Source organism: the organism of the source record quoted next, unplaced genomic scaffold (genome assembly GCF_019419815.1).
Source record: "Pyrus x bretschneideri cultivar Hongxiangsu unplaced genomic scaffold, Pyrus_bretschneideri_v1 Contig4, whole genome shotgun sequence".
In the NCBI taxonomy this organism is placed as follows: domain Eukaryota; kingdom Viridiplantae; phylum Streptophyta; class Magnoliopsida; order Rosales; family Rosaceae; genus Pyrus; species Pyrus x bretschneideri.
In genome coordinates this window covers 1965532-1983302 of record NW_025999723.1, presented here as the reverse complement: position 1 = coordinate 1983302, position 17771 = coordinate 1965532, and the positions used below count along the sequence as shown (strand labels likewise).

General features: G+C 36.9%; 2 protein-coding genes across 3 annotated transcripts; one reads left to right on the top strand and one right to left on the bottom strand.

The window, feature by feature from the left end:
- On the bottom strand, nucleotides 1–3342 carry LOC103958208 (DUF21 domain-containing protein At5g52790). Its single transcript, XM_009370452.2, has 13 exons — nucleotides 2918–3342; nucleotides 2761–2837; nucleotides 2585–2668; nucleotides 2352–2465; nucleotides 2135–2221; nucleotides 1907–2046; nucleotides 1713–1800; nucleotides 1553–1626; nucleotides 1286–1404; nucleotides 926–1194; nucleotides 798–844; nucleotides 318–669; nucleotides 1–205 (listed from the first exon to the last, which is right to left on the bottom strand). Exons 1-13 carry the CDS (start codon nucleotides 3096–3098, stop codon nucleotides 140–142), a joined length of 1698 nt encoding a protein of 565 aa, XP_009368727.2. The 5' UTR covers nucleotides 3099–3342; the 3' UTR covers nucleotides 1–139.
- Nucleotides 3343–14085: 10743 nt separating this feature from the next.
- On the top strand, nucleotides 14086–17724 carry LOC103958207 (uncharacterized protein At3g49140). 2 transcript variants are annotated; one of them, XM_048565515.1, is made up of 11 exons: nucleotides 14086–14312; nucleotides 14500–14528; nucleotides 14644–14866; nucleotides 15204–15306; nucleotides 15404–15471; nucleotides 15591–15749; nucleotides 15834–15965; nucleotides 16208–16549; nucleotides 16642–16794; nucleotides 17021–17116; nucleotides 17253–17724. In XM_048565515.1, the coding sequence occupies exons 1-11, from the start codon at nucleotides 14235–14237 to the stop codon at nucleotides 17340–17342; spliced, it is 1473 nt and encodes a 490-aa protein (XP_048421472.1). In that variant the 5' UTR covers nucleotides 14086–14234; the 3' UTR covers nucleotides 17343–17724. The 2 variants fall into 2 exon arrangements, with proteins under 2 accessions (XP_048421472.1, XP_009368726.2); XM_009370451.3 differs by having other exon boundaries at nucleotides 14086–14313; nucleotides 14444–14528.
- The last annotated feature ends 47 nt before the right edge of the window (nucleotides 17725–17771 follow it).

Sequence of the window (17771 nt, the reverse complement as noted above, 5' to 3'; positions counted from 1 at the left end):
TATAAATATATATCATCAACTACTTTTTCTACTGTTGCATGTTGCAAATAGCATGCACAACATACTATATAATTACAGATTAAGAATAAACCTAAAGAAAATTTTGTTACGTTCCATAACTAATTTACTTTAATTAAAATTACCACCTGTAAACTTTATGGTCACTGGGGTTTTGCAGCTTCTCATCATCCGATTTTCTTGAGGCCTGCTAAGATCAAAATTTTCATATAAACAAGGTGAACGTATTTATGCGATACAATTATTGTTATGTTACGTCACGTTTGATGTCTAAAATTGGATTGGATATATTAACTCACTCGATGCGAGGATGGACAGCTGCGAACCGGGCCTGCGGATGCATGCAGGGCAGGTCTTATAAAAGATTGTCGATTATATGGATAAATCGGAGACCCGGTTGCAGGAGTGCTGTATGTAGACAGTGGAGACGGCTCTGGAGTTCTCCAATAAATCGGAGACGCAGTTTTTCTTGGAGATTTTGGGGCTGATGACCTTCTTGAATATGGCAGGAGGGGAGACCCGGCTGCAGGAGTGCTGTATGAAGACAGTGGAGACTGCTGTGGAGTTCTCCAATAAATTAGAGGCGCAGATTTTCTTGGAGATTTTGAGGGTGATGATCTTCCTGAAAATGGTAGGAGGTTGATTTTGATTCTGTGGATTAAACAAAAACAAAGCAAATAGTCAGATCAAATATAATTAATGCTCATTAAATTTCGCTCTAATTTTTGTAACAGACATGTGGAGTTTACGTAGAAAACAAGAAAATTTCCACCACTCACTTCTTGTGAACATCGACATATTCATCTGTTTCATCCAGTATATCTTCCTTGAAGACAGAATAAATAGACTAGTTAGTTCAACTTTCAAACGTATATCGACATGAAAAAACATATACTAACTTGGGTACCTGCAGCAGTTCCTCCATAACATCCTCCATTGTTATGATACCAATAACCTCCTCGTCCATGCAACTTTGAACAGATTCAATAATTTCAGATGATACATTTTGCGTCCGCAATCCTTGCCTCTGTTGCGTATTTTGTGTCTCCAACTCTTGTGCTTCCTCCACAACATGCTTTGATGCAGGAATACTGTATGCAGTTTCACTTGAACATAGAGGTGATGACATGTCCTCGGAAGTGCTCAGACGCTCTTGCTCTTGTGGAAAAATTAATCCTGTAGAATCGCGCTCAACAACCAAGAATTCTACTAGTCTAAAAACATTTTTTTTACCAAAAACTTGATTTTCAGTATAATGTAACATTACCTCCACTCCCTGCTAGTTTTGAATTAATATCCTTGTTACTCTTCACCACAGCAACCATATGACTATGACCTTTCTTGAACTGATGCAGTATATCGTATAAAGGCCAATCCTCATAGACCCTGTTACAGATTATGTACAGAATTACGTTAACAAACACTAGTTTTGGTTTTGCCTAAAACCTGTGTTAGCATTGTAACCGGAAAAAAAGAACTTTGTGTTAGCATGAAGCCAATTGCCAGTTTTGATAAGGAAACACTCATACACTACCTTGGAATCTTTCTGATAGTCCAGTATTTAATTGTCTTTTTGTCCTCAGGACGGATGAAGACCAAGTTCTTCAACTAGTACATTCCGAGAAAACGTGAAATTGGTTACACGAGGATGAAAGGTAGCCTTAAGAAAATAGTAAACAATGAGGCCTGCTTACCAGAATGAGGCCAATAATGTTTGTTGGGGTTCCGGAGTAGATAGGTATACGACTGTGACCTTTGCTCGCTATTAAACCAAGTGTATTCCTAAAGATCCATGGACAAAAACACATCAAAATGACATAGCACTCAAACGTAATTAAAGATAATTTAATTTTGGGATGAACAGATTCAATTGACCATCGTAACATACTTGTCGAGTTTTGAATTGATATCAAGAGAGAAAGTCTGAGATATGGGAGTCATTGCATCTTTAGCAGTCTTGAAAGTCAAATCCAGAGCACCACCAATAATCATCGTTTCGTGATGCGATAACTCTCCACCTTTCCCAGCCTAGTAATGAACAAGATCACAGTATTTAGACTTTTGACACGGTATGCATAGACGGTTAACATTTAACAAGAATCTCTAGCAAATTTACCTCATTGGCATGCAGATCCACCAATGTTTTTAGCTCTGCTCGTCTTAAGAGCGCCGAATGCCCTTTGCCAAGGAGGCAATCCAGCAGCTGCCATGGTCAATTTCCAAACACGAAAAAGTCTTAATCTGTGCAGTTTATGCTTAGAACGAAAGAGTTGAGTTACGTGAAGCCAGCCAAACTGGACATTTATCTGAGCTATACAGAACATGTATTTTACCTTACTGAAAGGATACGATAGGGGGAGGAAAACCACAATAAGCAATCGTACCAAGTGAGTCATTTTCGCACCCAGATGTAGTCCATATCGAGAACATACAGCTTGAGGAATGACCTAAGAGAAAAAAAGCGAAGGATAAATGATCATAAGACAACGATAATGTATTATCAACATCTAAAGTGCATCAGGCTGGGACAAAAATCAAAGTGAATGGCTTAAAACAAAAACTTTACCTCCGCAAATGCGAGTACAAGGGTGACTGACACAAGAATCGCAGCCCAAAAGGGAAGAAGCGACTCCAGGAAAATGGGAAGCGCCTTATAGAACAATACATTAGTCAATAGGCCAATTAATTTAGTACTTCAGAACATAAAAACTAGCACAACTTACACATGTCGTAGCCGCTTACCTCCATTGCCAGCGATTTTCCTATGAGGAGAGTACATAAAAGTAGATGTTCATTCTTAACAAGCGGCAGAACCTTCGCTGCAAATATAATAAGCTGATTAAGCTAGCAATTAATATTCACAATGATGTAATTAATGAAATTCGGCGTAGCTAGCAACCTGCATCCTTCTGGTCTTGAGGCTGACCGGACTTAATGAGGACTTCGAGATCGACTTGGCTGAAGGAGAGGAGTCCTAAGGCAAGGCCTGATGCAATGCCGGCAAATGCCACAAGGACCACACATATGACTATGAACACCCAGAAATCGGTCTCACAACACAGTATGTCGTGGTCTCTCATGGTGGTATAGTTGGTACTAATATTGCAACAATGAACTACAATGTATTGATCAAACAGAAGGGTTGGCTTTATGCACTTTCGCTTGAACAAACACGCGAAGGATTATCTTTCGTATCGATCACAACAAACAAAACAACGAAACAAATAGTGTCAAGTGTTGTGAATTTTGGACAAAGACAATCAGAGCACGTAGGAGATGTGAATATATATATAGGTACAGTCTTCTCACCAAATCCAAGTCCCTGATAAAAAAAAAAAAGATAATTAATCTGATAATTAAAAACCAAGAAAGTTGGAAAAAAACTGGTAATATCCAATTTTAATACTAAAAAACGAAACCTAAGGCATCAAAACCTCCATTGGATTGTGACAGTTGGAAAGTTAATTACTAAAGCATGCATGTATGGAATGGACGTACGTAAGTTAACAAGGGAAGCTCGTATCCGGTGCTCAACTCATCCGGTCTCAGCTTATCCGGTACTCAACTCCAATACATATACATAAATCCAATCACCAAAAGAGACTCCTTTTGATTCTATTTGTTGAGCACCAAAACCCAAGATTCCAACTCTCATAGAAGCATGCGTTCATATGGTTAGTTGGAAAACTTGTGAAGCAATGACGGGATTGTTCATATCGCAACTCTCATGGAAGCACGCGTCTCTCTAGCTGTAAGTATTCATAGAGAGTAACAACTCCATTAATCAATGTCAGTACATATGTTTAATACCAAACAGTTGAAACCAATAAGTATTCATAGAAATTGACAACTTGGTGAATCAAAGAACCAAAATGTTTGTGTGTCGGTTAACAACTACAAAAAATTAATTGGCATACTACATATCCTGCTGGTGGAAATCAAAGAGATGAAAAATAGCTTACGGTACCTCAAGGAAATAACAACTCCATTAATCGTCACTCAGGTAGCAATTTCCACAGAATTGACCAACTCGGTGATCCAAATCAAACGACCAAACCAACATCTAGAGCAACATTACAAAACATATCAGTCTCAGCCCTTATCATCCGATAAGTGCATTCACATATTTAAACAGCTTATAAACAACTTGAAGTTACAAAATAAGTAGGCACAATCCAAATTGGAGGCTGAATGCTTTTCTGCATTAAGATCACAGCAAGCTTCGACTTTTGAGGTAAAACACACCAAAATCATCGATAAGTTTTTCAATGTGCCGGGAACACACCTTCATACACTAAGTGTTATAATGCTATTAGTTGGAAAGCTTTTATTTGTTCAAATTTCCAACCAATTGTATTATAATACTTAATGTACCAAGCTGTGTTCTTGACAAATTGAAAAACTTTTAAAATCATGAGTTCCAAGGCCACTGATTCCAATTGGTCTTATTATACTCCAATCGAAATGTCGAAGTTGACGTGCAAATGCACGCTGGGCTTCAGATGTCAAAATTGACGCCATGAAGCATAGGCATCAAATCAGTTTTTTGTTTTTTTTCATAAATATTCAACTTGCCTCCTCACATTAAATGAATATTATATTCAAGTGTTTTTTTTTTTAACCAGTAGCTACACAACTTTTATTATTTTTATTTGAAAAAACACATAAATGAAGCAATAAATCTTGACATATTGGGTGGAAGCAAGATATTGACATTCTATTAAATTGTCAAATCAGCCATCAAATTGAAATTTAATATTTTAAATTTGATGTTTTCTTTGAAGATGGTCCAATCAAACACCCTTTGAAGATGCTCCAATCAAACACACTAAATATTTCCAATGTTAACTAATCATGTACGAATCAATTTCTACCAGCTTCCACGGAATACAGCTTGGTGAATCAAATTAAACCACAGAACTCCATGTCACATAAAATGAAATACCAAATCATTTTAAGTTATATGTTTAAAATATGCTAAATATCTTAATTTAACAACTTGATGTTACAAAGTGAGTATTTTCATTGAAATTAACAAATAATCAGTATTTTAGCCAATTTTCCTAAATTTTTTAGAGAAATTAACTGTGACATCCCACATCGCCTAGGGGAGTGATACTCATATGTATATTCTCATCCCTACCTAGCACGAGGCCTTTTGGGAGCTCACTGGCTTCGGGTTCCATGGGAACTCCGAAGTTAAGCGATTAGTGCGCGAGAGCATTCCCAGGATGGGTGACCCATCGGTAAGTTCTCGTGTGAGTTCCCAAAAACAAAGCCGTGAGGGTGTGGTTTGGGCCCAAAGCAGACAATATCGTGCTACGGTGGTGGAACGGGCCAGGGAAGTGGTTCCCCCCCGGGCCGGGATGTGACAATTTGGTATCAGAGCCTAACCCTGGCCGCATGTGTGCCGACGAGGATGTCGGGCCCCTAAGGGGGGTGGATTGTGACATCCCACATCGCCCAGGGGAGTGATCCTTATATGTATATTCCCATCCTTACCTAGCACGAGGCCTTTTGGGAGCTCACTGGCTTCGGGTTCTATGGGAACTCTGAAGTTAAGCGAGTAGCGCGCGAGAGCATTCCCAAGATGGGTGACCCATCGGGAAGTTCTCGTGTGAGTTCCTAAAAACAAAACCGTGAAGGCGTGGTTGGGGCCCAAAGTGGACAATATCGTGCTACGGTGGTGGAGTGGGGCAGGGAAGTGGTTCCCCTGAGGCCGGGATGTGACACTAACTGAACCCATAATTTTGTTCTAAATTGCAAAATTGTTGTCTGCTAGTCACCAATGGCCTTGAGTCTTTTGTTTTGTAGTCATTAGATTGACCAATTAAAGTAAAATTAATGGTTAGAATTAACATAAGGTGTGGAAAAAATAAAAAGTTGTGTGGCGAAATCACTACCCCTTAGTAATCCCTCGCAAATTAGGATTTAAGAGGATTATTGAGATTTGTATGGAAATGACGATTAGCTGGAAGCCTCCATCCATCAAGCATAGGGAACATTTGTAGGGAATTAAACATCAAATATTATATGGATTTTCTTGTTTCTATTGATTTCTACAGATTTCGAAACGTTTCTAGATACATTGACAACACGACCATTAAGTGCTTTCAGAAAACCTATTACATATTATACTAATGAGTTTTCATAAACTTTGGGGGTTAGTACATTAAAGATTAACTGTTTTAGTATTACTTATATATCAACTTAGTCCACTCACCTTTTTTGTTTTGCGCCCCTTCAGGACTTAGAATTGAGGTGTACAATCCTAGCATCAAGGCACTTCGCATCGGCATCTTCGAGTCTTCTTGGTGTAGGACCCATTCCTTTGTTCATTCAATTTTATATTATTTCTTTTTAGTGTTCTAGATTAGTTGTATGCTCTGAACACGTTCCTCATTTGTATATTAATTATATTTAAATTTATAAGTCTTATTTATATTCATTGGTTCTCATGCATATTAGTGTGGCTTCATCACCTTAGGGTATTGGCCAGCACATGCTTACTCTGATGTTTGGAGGATATCGGGATCAGGCGTGTCACTAAATATTTTTAATGTTTACTAATCATGTATGAATCAATTTCTACGAAATATAACTTGGTGAATCAAATTAAATCACAAAACTCCGCCGTCACCTAAAATGAAATACCAAATCTAAAATGTTAAGTTATATGTTTAAAACGTACTAAATATCTTAATTAAACAACTTGAAGTTACAAAGAAATTAACAAACCATTAGTATTTTGGCCAATTTCCCTAAAGATATTTAGAGAAACTAACCGAACCCATAATTTCGTTCTAGATTGCAAAATTGTTGTGTGCTGGTTACTAAAGGCCTTGAGTCTTTTGTTTCATAGCTGTTATATTAAACAATTAAAGTAAAATTAATAGTCAAAATTAATAGAATGTGTGCAAAAAGTAAAAAATGGTGTGTTGAAATAGCTAATCCTTCACAAAATAGGATTTAAGATGATTATTGAAATTTGTAGGGAAATAGCGATTAGATTGGAAGCTTCCATCCAACAAGCATAGGGAACATTTGTAGGTAATTAATATCAAATAATATGGATATTTTTTTGTTTCTCTCGACTTCTATAAAGATTTATGATTAATTTTGATAAGCTAAAATGGCTTCTCTAACGAAACACGCAGTACTCGTTTACCGACTCCAAAATGTTTCTGAATACATTTGACAAAACAACAAATAAGTGCATTTACATTTAAGAAGCGGTTTCTTTAAAAAAAACATATATAATACTCATTTGAAAATGTTTTTAAAGTAATTAAAAACACTTTTAGTTTTAACAAAAAAAATTAAACGATTTTTATGAAAATGTTTTTGGAACCAATTATTAAAAAATTGTAAATGAATCCTAGTTTAGCACTTGGAAGTACTTCTAACAAGATGCACCAGTTATGTGTAAGGATGGGCAAATACCCATTGGCTATGGGTAACCGCGGTTATCCGCCCATTTAAATTTGACGGTTACAGTTATGGTTAACCGTTTAGATAAATAAACGGTTATGGGTATAACCGTTTACCCATGAAATTTAAATGGGCGGTTATGGGTATTATCCGCGGTTATAAACGGATACCCATTTAACCGTTTATTTTAATATATGTAAAACTAAAAAAAAAAAAAAAATTAGTTTCTTAACTAGGTTTAGTATCCCGAGATATATTTAGTTATAAAAGGTCATATATATATATATATTTATTTATGTCTCACTTGAGAGAAAAATATAGTTGATAGAATGGGCTAATGTTTAATATATGTGACTGAATGTGCTAAAGTATTAGAGTGTTTGACAATTTTGTTTTGGAGTCTTTTGGAGCTTTGACCAATTCAAGATAATGATTACCTTGAGCATTTGGAAACATGTTATTATCAAATGATGCATACCTATATATATTATCAGAGTTGTTAGAGATTGAAGTGAAACGGGAGCCATGTATCATTCTATTTATTTTCTTCACTAGTATCAGATAATATAAATGAACGTAGAGAGGTACAAATGAGGAAAACATGATTATTACTTTCTGCTTTTCATCTTTTTGTACTACTCATACGATACAAGCATACGTATCTTTTAATGCATGTAAAAGGCTTACACACCAAAACAATAAAAACCAAACTTCTACTATTTAAGCAATATAATTTTGACTTCTATTCTTCCACTTTCCACCTTTAGCTGTCACATCCCAACCCTCAGCTCCAACTATATTGTCCGCTTTGGCATTCCCTGCCCGAAGACAGAGCTACCGCACGGTTTTGTTTCTGTGGACCGGTACTCAGCCGTAGCCAGCGCCTGCCCTCCCCTCAGGGAGTCCACAAAAGGCCTAGTTGAAACTTAAGGTTGGCAATGGATATATAAGGCCCAAAGACCACGCCCTCACGGGCGATGTGGGATACTACAATCCACCCCCCTTAGGGAGCCCGACGTCCTCGTCGGCACACCACGACCGTGAGTCTGGCTCTGATACCAAATTGTCACATCCCAACCCTCAGCTCCAACTATATTGTCCGCTTTGGCATTCCCTGCCCGAAGACAGAGCTACCGCACGGTTTTGTTTCTGTGGACCGGTACTCAGCCGTAGCCAGCGCCTGCCCTCCCCTCAGGGAGTCCACAAAAGGCCTAGTTGAAACTTAAGGTTGGCAATGGATATATAAGGCCCAAAGACCACGCCCTCACGGGCGATGTGGGATACTACATTAGCCATATGTGGTTATTTTCTTTATGTGAGCATTCACACCAATTTCACAACGGAAATCATTATTTGAGTATTTATAGTCTCAACAACTACTAATGTTAGTGAGAAACAATTCAATAATTAATTACAAAAAATAAAAAGACACAACTTTGTATTACTTGTAGGGTAAGTAACCCCATTATTTTTCTTAAAAAAGGCACAAGGTACGGAGAAATATCATCACAGTAATTCTCAAGCCTATCTTTTCTCTTTATGCAGTTGCACCCCTCTCTCTCTCTCTCATTCAGTTAAATTTAGGTCACAACTCATTGTTAAACACGCTCCTAACACTAAGCTAAGGAACCGAATGCTTGTTTACTACAGAGCCATTCACAATATCCATCTAGCAATCCAAGTAATCTATAAAACGTGGTTTCAATTTTGATATTTTTTTAGCAATGATTGCATAAAACATTCACCATGAAGCATAAGCTCTAATTTTACATTTTTTTTTTTCAAATTATAGATTCATTGTTCTTATAATTGTGGTGAATTGAATATGCATGAATAAGAGAAGAAAAAAAATGGGATTTTTCAAACCCTACATGCATGGGAGTTGCAGTCTGAAGCCGCGCGTCAAGCCACCAAGTCGTTCCTGCTCCAAAACTCTAAGGTCCAAAAGAAAGCCATTTTGCATCACCTTTCTTATGGACCTGGGCTGCCTGCAATTGACCCGCAACCCAATTGGGCATATGCACCAAACCGTCCCACTTGTTTTTCTTCTTTTCTTTTGGGCCTTGTTTTATTTTTGGCTTTCATGAAATAACAAGCCCATGTGTTAGGCCTTGTTTTTCACTTTTCCTTCTTAGTCCAATAATTGGGTATGTAATCTGTTAACCCATTTACTTTTCCTTTGTTGCCTAGCAACCCAACAACCACTTTTTTGGGCCTACAAGCCACGACAGCCCCATATTTTGGGTCGTCACTCATTCTTTTCACACATAGGTCTCGAAACTATTCCCGTTCACTACATATGTATATTGTGTTTGTTTGCAGGTATCATGAACCTAGAGTTCGTACTTAAACTCGAACTTGAAGTTTTGAAAATAAGTGCCTTAGAAATTCGAAATTTCATAAAACAATACACCCGTAAAAATCCGGAGTTCTTGTAGGCGATTCATTAGGATTACATGTAGATGATGCTTTTAAAAACAACAGTAAAATTTAGTTTGTGCAAATTACTTTATTGTCCATAATTTTATTTCGTGATAGAAGACAAAAATGTTTTTTTTGACAAAAAGAGTTTCATTAATATGTGGTTTAAATTAACTTCTTCCTTACAAATCTGTTATGTGTAAATCAACTAATTTGAAATAGGTCCAATTTTATGGAAAGATATCCTCTCTGGATCCCTTCCACCAAATCCACCAAGTTAATCAATACAGGCCCTTGAAATTTGATCTAACAGCTACAAACAGAGGCCCCTTTAAAAGTTATAACTACTTTAGCCGTTAGACTAAATTTCAAGGGTCCGAATTAGGTGATTGGGTGGATTTGGTGGAAGAGATTCGGAAAAGATTCCTTTCCCAATTTTATGGCCTAACAATTAGATTAGTCCAATTTTTAGTTAATTTTTTATTTAGGTCCATGAATATGACTCTATATGTCAGCACTATTTGTTGTTAGGTTGATATTTTTCATTGTGATTACTATTTTACTCTACTATAGCTATTCAATAGAAAAAGAAAAAAAAGAAAAAAAAGAAAAATGATACGATCGGTACTTTACTAGCGATGATATTTGATCATAATCGCTAAAAATATAATGACTAATAAGCCAAAAAGTCGCTATCTTCATACCGATCCTTCCTTTTCAATTTTTTTTTTTCAGTTTTTTATTTTTATTTTTTATTTTGTTAATATTTCTTTTATTTCTCTTACTATAACAACAAACTATCATATTCATGTTTTTCAAAATATATTTTTTCCGTGCAAAATATATTATAATTCATTTTTAAACACTTGTAATCAATGATTTAAAACCTTAATTTAAAGATATTTTTCTATTTTCTCACTTTAAGAATCAATAAAAAATAGTTTCAGGACCTAATAATCGGTAGGATCACATCCAAAGTGTCACATCCCGGCCCGGGCCCGACTCCACCACCGTAGCACGATATTGTCCGCTTTGGGCTTACCATTCCCTCACGGTTTTGTTTTTGGGAACTCACGAGCAACTTCCCAGTGGGTCACCCATCATGGGATTGCTCTAGGCCCCTTCTCACTTAACTTCGGAGTTCCTACGGAACCCGAAGCCAATGAGCTCCCAAAAGGCCTCGTGCTAGGTAGAGATGGGAATATACATTTAAGGATCACTCCCCTGGGCAATGTGGGATATCACAATCCACCCTCCTTAGGGCCTCGACGTCCTCGTCGGCACATTTCCGGCCAGGGATTGGCTCTGATACCAATTTGTCACATCCCGGCCCAGGACGGACCACTTTCCGGGCCCGACTCCACCACCGTAGCACGATATTGTCCGCTTTGGGCTTACCATTCCCTCACGGTTTTGTTTTTGGGAACTCACGAGCAACTTCCCAGTGGGTCACCCATCATGGGATTGCTCTAGGCCCCTTCTCACTTAACTTCGGAGTTCCTACGGAACCCGAAGCCAATGAGCTCCCAAAAGGCCTCGTGCTAGGTAGAGATGAGAATATGCATTTAAGGATCACTCCCCTGGGCGATGTGGGATATCACACAAAGGTTTTGCAATATTTTCCTTAACTCCAGTGCAAAATATTTCTTAAAGCTAAAAATTTCAAATTTTTTTTTTTTCACAAAAAACTGTGTGCTATACATATTTCCTAAAATAAATGTAGGACATTTCCAAAATTTCGGACACCTATAAATCTCTTGGGGGGCCTCGCTATTAGTTTATTATTTTTCTATTTTTTTTTTTTTTGCAACTCAGGTACCCTATTAGTCGGCATAAACCTAGATTTCAGTTGATCTTTTACAATCTAAGCTACCTATTATATAAGTATTTTTACAGTCTAAACTACATTGCACATAAATACTTGTACAAGCTAAACTACCTATCATATTATAATATTAATCGACATAAACTTAGATTTCAACTAATCTTTTATATTCTAAACTATCTATTATATAAGTACTTTTACAGTTTGAACTACCTGTCATATAAGTACTTGTACAAACTAAACTACATATCATGGTGGAACAAGTAATTTTACATGATTCTAACAGTAAGATGTAGTCATCTATCTTGGTAATGTTAAAAGTCCCCGAAGCTAACACAATTAATGTCAAAAATCTCTTGAGCAATTACTTACATAAGACAATTAATGTATAATGCTTGCGAATCATGTAACAAATATCAACAAAAATGAAGCTTACTGTTGTAAACGACTCAACGAAAACATGTAAATTTACTTGTAGTTCTCATAGCTTCATGCGAATTCAAATTCAAATTTGGATACTAATTTGCAGGAATCGCGAGGAAAATTCAAAACATGTGTCGGTAAGAGTTTTTGACGAAACGACGAGAATTGATGAGTAGCTTTTAAAAAAAAAAAAAAAGAATACAATGATATATTTTACACTAAAAAAGATGAGAGTTTTTTATGAAATGATGAGATTTGATGTGTAACTTAAAGTTCCATGTTAATTCTGGAAGAGTCATGATAAAACATTCAACAACAATCGATGCAATTTTATTTTCAAATTATGGACACTTTAATTGCTCTACTTATTAGACCCTACCTATGACTGTGCAATACATTAGACTCATATCAAAACATGCGGATCAAGATCTTCTCCTGAGCAAAGGATGAGGATCCTCCTAACCAAGTCCATCGGGCCATTGAAATTTTATCCAACGATTACAAACAAGGGGCCCCTCTAAAATTATAATAATTGTAGTCGTTGGATAAAATTTCAACGGCCCGATGGGCTTGGTCAGGAAGATCCTCACTAAGGATGGGCAAATACTCATTGGTTATGGGTAACCGCGGTTATCCGCCCATTTAAATTTGACGGTTACGGTTATGGGTATAACCATTTACCGTGAAATTTAAATGGATGATTATGGGTATTACCCGCGGTTATAAACAAGTACCCATTTAATCGTTTATTTTAATATATGTAAAACTTAAAAAAAAAAATTAGTTTCTAACTAAGTTTAGTATCCCGATATATATTTGGTTATAAAGGGCCATATAATATATATATATTTATTTATTTATTTATTTATGCTTCACTTGAGAGAAAAATATAGTTGATAGAACGGGCTAATATTTAATATATGTGATTGAATGTGCCAAAGCATTAGTGTTAGACAGTTTTGTTTTGGAGTCTTTTGGAGTTTTGACCAATTCAAAATAATGATTACCTTGAGCATTTAGAAACATGTTATTATTAAATGATGCGTACCTCTCTCTCTCTCTCTCTCTCTATATATATATTTAATTGGCCTTGAGTTATTATTAGATGATGCGTACCTCTCTCTATATATATTTAATTGGCTTTGAGTTTTCAATAAATATTTGACCCCAAAATTAGAAATTGATTAAATGGCTTGGATCGATGAACATATGTTTCTAAATAAAAATCCAAATATTTATCAAATTAGCCTATTAGCAGACTGATGCGTACTTACACATATATATATATATGTGTGTGTATATATATATAGGTATGTATGTATGTATGTATACAAGAATATTAATTAACCTACAACTATGCATGATTCTTGTAATAAATTGACCGTCAAATAATTGGTAGACATCGCATATATTCATAAATAATATTGCTGTTAATATAGAAATACATGTTAAATGTACTTATAATGGTATTTAATAGTTAGAAAAAATGAAAATTATGATAAATTTCTTTTTAATTTTCAAGTTGTTAAAAAAAGGTAGACGGGTAAAAATAAAAAATAAACGGGTGCGCGGTTATGGGTAAATATGTATGCGGTTATGGGTATGGTTAACCATTTATAAATTGTTATGGGTATGTGTATACCCGTTTGTGTAAATACCCAACTGGTAAACGATTATATGGGTAAAAGCTTAAACAGTTATGAGTAAATAATATTGGTTACCCGCCCACCATAATCGTTGTCCATCACTAGTTATGTGTTCAAGATGCATCAAATTATGTGTTTATTACAAAAAACACTTGAAATACTCTTCAAATCAAAAAATAATTTTTCTAAAAATATTTTTAGTCATTCTAAAAACATTTCTAAACCAATAAAAATTGTTCTTATAATTAGCAAAGGCACTTTCAAGTACCAAGGGCCCAAAGTACGAAAAGTACTAAAACGTTGGAATTTCAGTTGTAGGCGCTACCCTATTTGTGAGTGCAGAGAATCGTAGCCCAGACTCCAAAGAAAGAGCAAACCTCATCCTTTCAGATTCTTGAGAGAGAGAGAGAGAGAGAGAGTTTGTGGATCTCACACTTGCAGTTGCATTAACTACAAGCAACTCGAAAACGATGATGATGATCGAGTCAGCCATGGCCGTACGATTCAACTCCGCCGCCACAAACCTCTGCTCCTCCACCTCCATGCGCTGTAACTCCCTCCCTCTCTCTTTCTCCACCGCCTCACTTTGACAGCTCAACTTTCTCTTCACATTTCTTCCCCGCGTTATCTCTGTTCCCACACAGGACGCTTCTAATCTAATTTCTTTTGTTTGTTGCAGCTTGTCGTCCGACGTGGAGCTCAGACGAGGTGACCGGAGCCGTACACTGCCGCCTTTCTTGCACCGGCGGGTTCGCCGCGCCGTGGTAAGCAAACTAGTTTGATTTTTATTTTCGAGCAGCTGAGCATTTTCTTGCTGAATAAACCAACTTGAATTTCGAGGTTCCGAAAATGCGTAAATTTGACAAGAATTTTATACAGGAATCGAATTAGACGATCAAAGAATGGTTCAGTTGCAAAAAGGGGCAGTTTTGTTAAGAGTGGGATTCGGGCATCCGCCGGGCAGTTAGGGCCCGGTTCAGAGCCTGTAAAGCCAAATGGGAGGCCGCAATACCACCCATTTGAGGATATTGCCGAGTCCACATTGGAGGCTAGCGGAGCTGCTAGACTTACAGCCGCAGAATCTGCTAGAACCCTTATTGAGGTAGTACATTGCATTCGATTGTTGATAAGTAGATGAAAGTTCGAAAATTTGATTACTAAGGGCTCGTTTGGAAGTGCTTTTAATATGACTAAAAGCGCTTTTGAAGAAAATGTTTCCATATGTGCTTCTTCAATGAAGCACTTCAAAGTGCTTTTCCAGGTTCACTTGCGTTTTTACTAAGGATTGGGTCCAAAAACATTTTCACCAAAAGCACTTTCAATCATTTTAAAAGCACTTCCAAACGAGCCATAAATTGGACTAGTTTTGCTCACTTGTGGATGCTCCCCATATCATATCGAGTGTATTGCTAATGTTGCCCATAGTATGCCATTTTCAGGTTAACAGCAAAGCAACACTCATGTTTACGAGTTTGATCAATGACGAGGTTCATGAAAATATTTTATGTCCGGATTTGCCTTATGTAACAGATGAACATGGAAGTAAGTCATGTATATGACTTTCTCATGATATGTTGGACTTTGGAATATTTTTCTTTCTTTCAAAGTGAAGATTTTAACCCGCTCGAGCATGTTGCAGATATTTACTTTCAAGTGAAGGATAGTGAAGACACTTTTCAGTCCCTAACTTCAGAAAATAACTTTGTGGTATGCAATTTTTATGAACAAATAGAACAATAATAGTCTGTAAAAATGATTGAATTCTAGCAGCAATTCTATGCTTTGGACTTTCTCTTACGAATTTGTGGGTCATTATAATAATGCAGCAAGTTATTATTGGGTTAGATGCTATGGAAATGATCAATGAGATGGAGTTACCAGGCATTGATTTTGAAAGAGATGGGATTGAAGATGAAGATAGTGATGTTGAAGATGATGACGATGATGAGGAGGACGATGATGAAGAAGACGTTGACTACGATTCGGTCTGTTTGTGTTTTCATTTCATTAGACGTGGAATGCATGGATGTTGTAAGACATTTCTAATTATCTAATAGGTTCGTGTTTAGGACTGGGTTGCTGTTCTTGAAGATGAAGACGAAGATGATCTGGATGATTCTGACAAGTCTATTGGAGACTGGGCAAAATTGGAGACTATGCGTTATTCTCACCCAATGTATTTTGCCAAGAAGCTAAGTGAGGTAATTATCCATTGTAATTTTCTTACCCTACCATGGAGTGATGTAGAAGTAACTGAAAAAATTAACTCGTGTGTTTTGTTTGTAACAACGGGGAATCCTTGAGCTTTTCATTTGCTTACTTGTTGTACCTCTTTTTCATTTGAAGCATCTAGCTGCGGTCGTATCCCATTTCATGGTTTTTCATGAAGTTGTCAATTCTTTTTTCTGTGTCTCATATTTCCACTTTTGTTTTTACTTTTCAGGTTGCTTCTGATGATCCTGTAGATTGGGCGGAGCAGGCTCCAGCTAGTTTGGCTATTCAGGGCCTTATAAGGCCTGCACTTGTAGAAGAACATTCTGTCATCCAAAAGCATCTGTCTGATCATCAGTCTGATAATGATGGCATAGATGAAGTTGTGAGGACTGTCGAAGATGATTTAGAAGATCCTGTTACGATTAATGGCTATAAATCAGGAAATTCCAAGGATAGTCCAGACTCGGCAGAGGAATTGGAGAATAAGAAAGATGAAGCACCGGGAAACGGGACTACATTTTACAAACTGGAGATGGTTAAAATTCAGCTGTTTTCATCACATGGAAATCAGGTTTGTGTAAGGAAGGATTTTACTTGTATTTTTTGGTTGAAGTGGATGCGAGCTCCTTTTTAATAGATATCTTTTGTTGCAATTCTCCACAGACTCTTGTTGAAGTAGAAGACTTTGTAAAAGCTCAACCTGATTGCATTGCACACTCGGCAGCTAAAATTATATCTCGTTTGAAAGCTGGTGGAGAAAAGACCACGCAAGCTCTCAAGTCTTTGTGTTGGAGACTAAAGGGTCTTCAAGTGGAGGTACACCTTTTTTTTGGCCAACATGTTCAAAGTTGTTATACAAGTTTCCAAATCTATTTCAAAGACGTAGCTGTAGGTTTTGCACAACTTTTTTTTTTACAATTTTGAACCATTTCAAAACATATGATCTCCAGAAAAGGTTGTTTTTAGAGTGAAACGCCCTACTTATATGAGGTCGTCTTTAACACCCACGAAGATGATTGATCTTTGTTGAATTTTATTGCAGGAGGCAGTACTTAATGGTGTAGATTCCCTTGGATTTGACGTAAGGGTTTGCTCAGGGACACAAGTCCAGACATTGCGGTTTGCGCTTAATACGCGGGTATGTCAATCATCCTTGAGCCATGAGGTTTAATATTTCGTCTTTCGTTGTTACTCTTTGGAACCATTCAATACAATGGGCTTATGTTGAAAAGTAAGGTTGCCTATGATTACCCCGTCTACTCATGTGTTTTCAGGCGACTTCTGAGTACAGTGCGGAGAGACAACTCAATGATCTACTATTCCCAAGGATGCAGCACAAACCACAAACGGTGAAACAAACTTAGCAAATTGAATGCTAACATTATCAACACCGTGAAGTGTCATCTTCTAGTTTGATTCCGGCTCGTTTCTTCATCGTGCCTCCTTGCAGAGATTTGGATATAACAGCTGAAGAGGTTGCCCAAAATTTACCCGCACAGTCCACCAGGTCGTTGTATTGTTAATTTCAATTAATGATTTATGAAAATTCTTTTTTTTTTTTCCGAAGCCTTGTGATTCTTGGCCTCGTAAATAATTTTTTGAACTTGCTCATCTTGCTGCTCGGTCTCATGCCGTTGAAATTTGATTCAGAAGTAACTCCGAACTAGAAACACTGCGATTTAACAAAGATATCGAGAACGTATTGTAGCATTTTTTCTGAATAGTTTTTATTCTCCTTCCTAGCAATCCATTGCTGTTGTTTCAACTGATCGGATTGTAAGCTCAGGTTAAAC

Excerpts from the sequence above, each read along its gene's own strand:
- LOC103958208 (XM_009370452.2), bottom strand. The coding sequence starts at position 3,098 with ATGAGAGACCACGACATACTGTGTTGTGAGACCGATTTCTGGGTGTTC. Across the intron at positions 2,669-2,760 it reads GAAAATCGCTGGCAATGGAG|GCGCTTCCCATTTTCCTGGA; the intron begins GTAAGCGGCTAC and ends TTGTTCTATAAG. Across the intron at positions 1,405-1,552 it reads ACTATCAGAAAGATTCCAAG|GGTCTATGAGGATTGGCCTT; the intron begins GTAGTGTATGAG and ends AATCTGTAACAG.
- LOC103958207 (XM_009370451.3), top strand. The coding sequence starts at position 14,235 with ATGATGATGATCGAGTCAGCCATGGCCGTACGATTCAACTCCGCCGCC. Across the intron at positions 15,307-15,403 it reads TGTAACAGATGAACATGGAA|ATATTTACTTTCAAGTGAAG; the intron begins GTAAGTCATGTA and ends AGCATGTTGCAG. Across the intron at positions 15,472-15,590 it reads CTTCAGAAAATAACTTTGTG|CAAGTTATTATTGGGTTAGA; the intron begins GTATGCAATTTT and ends ATAATAATGCAG.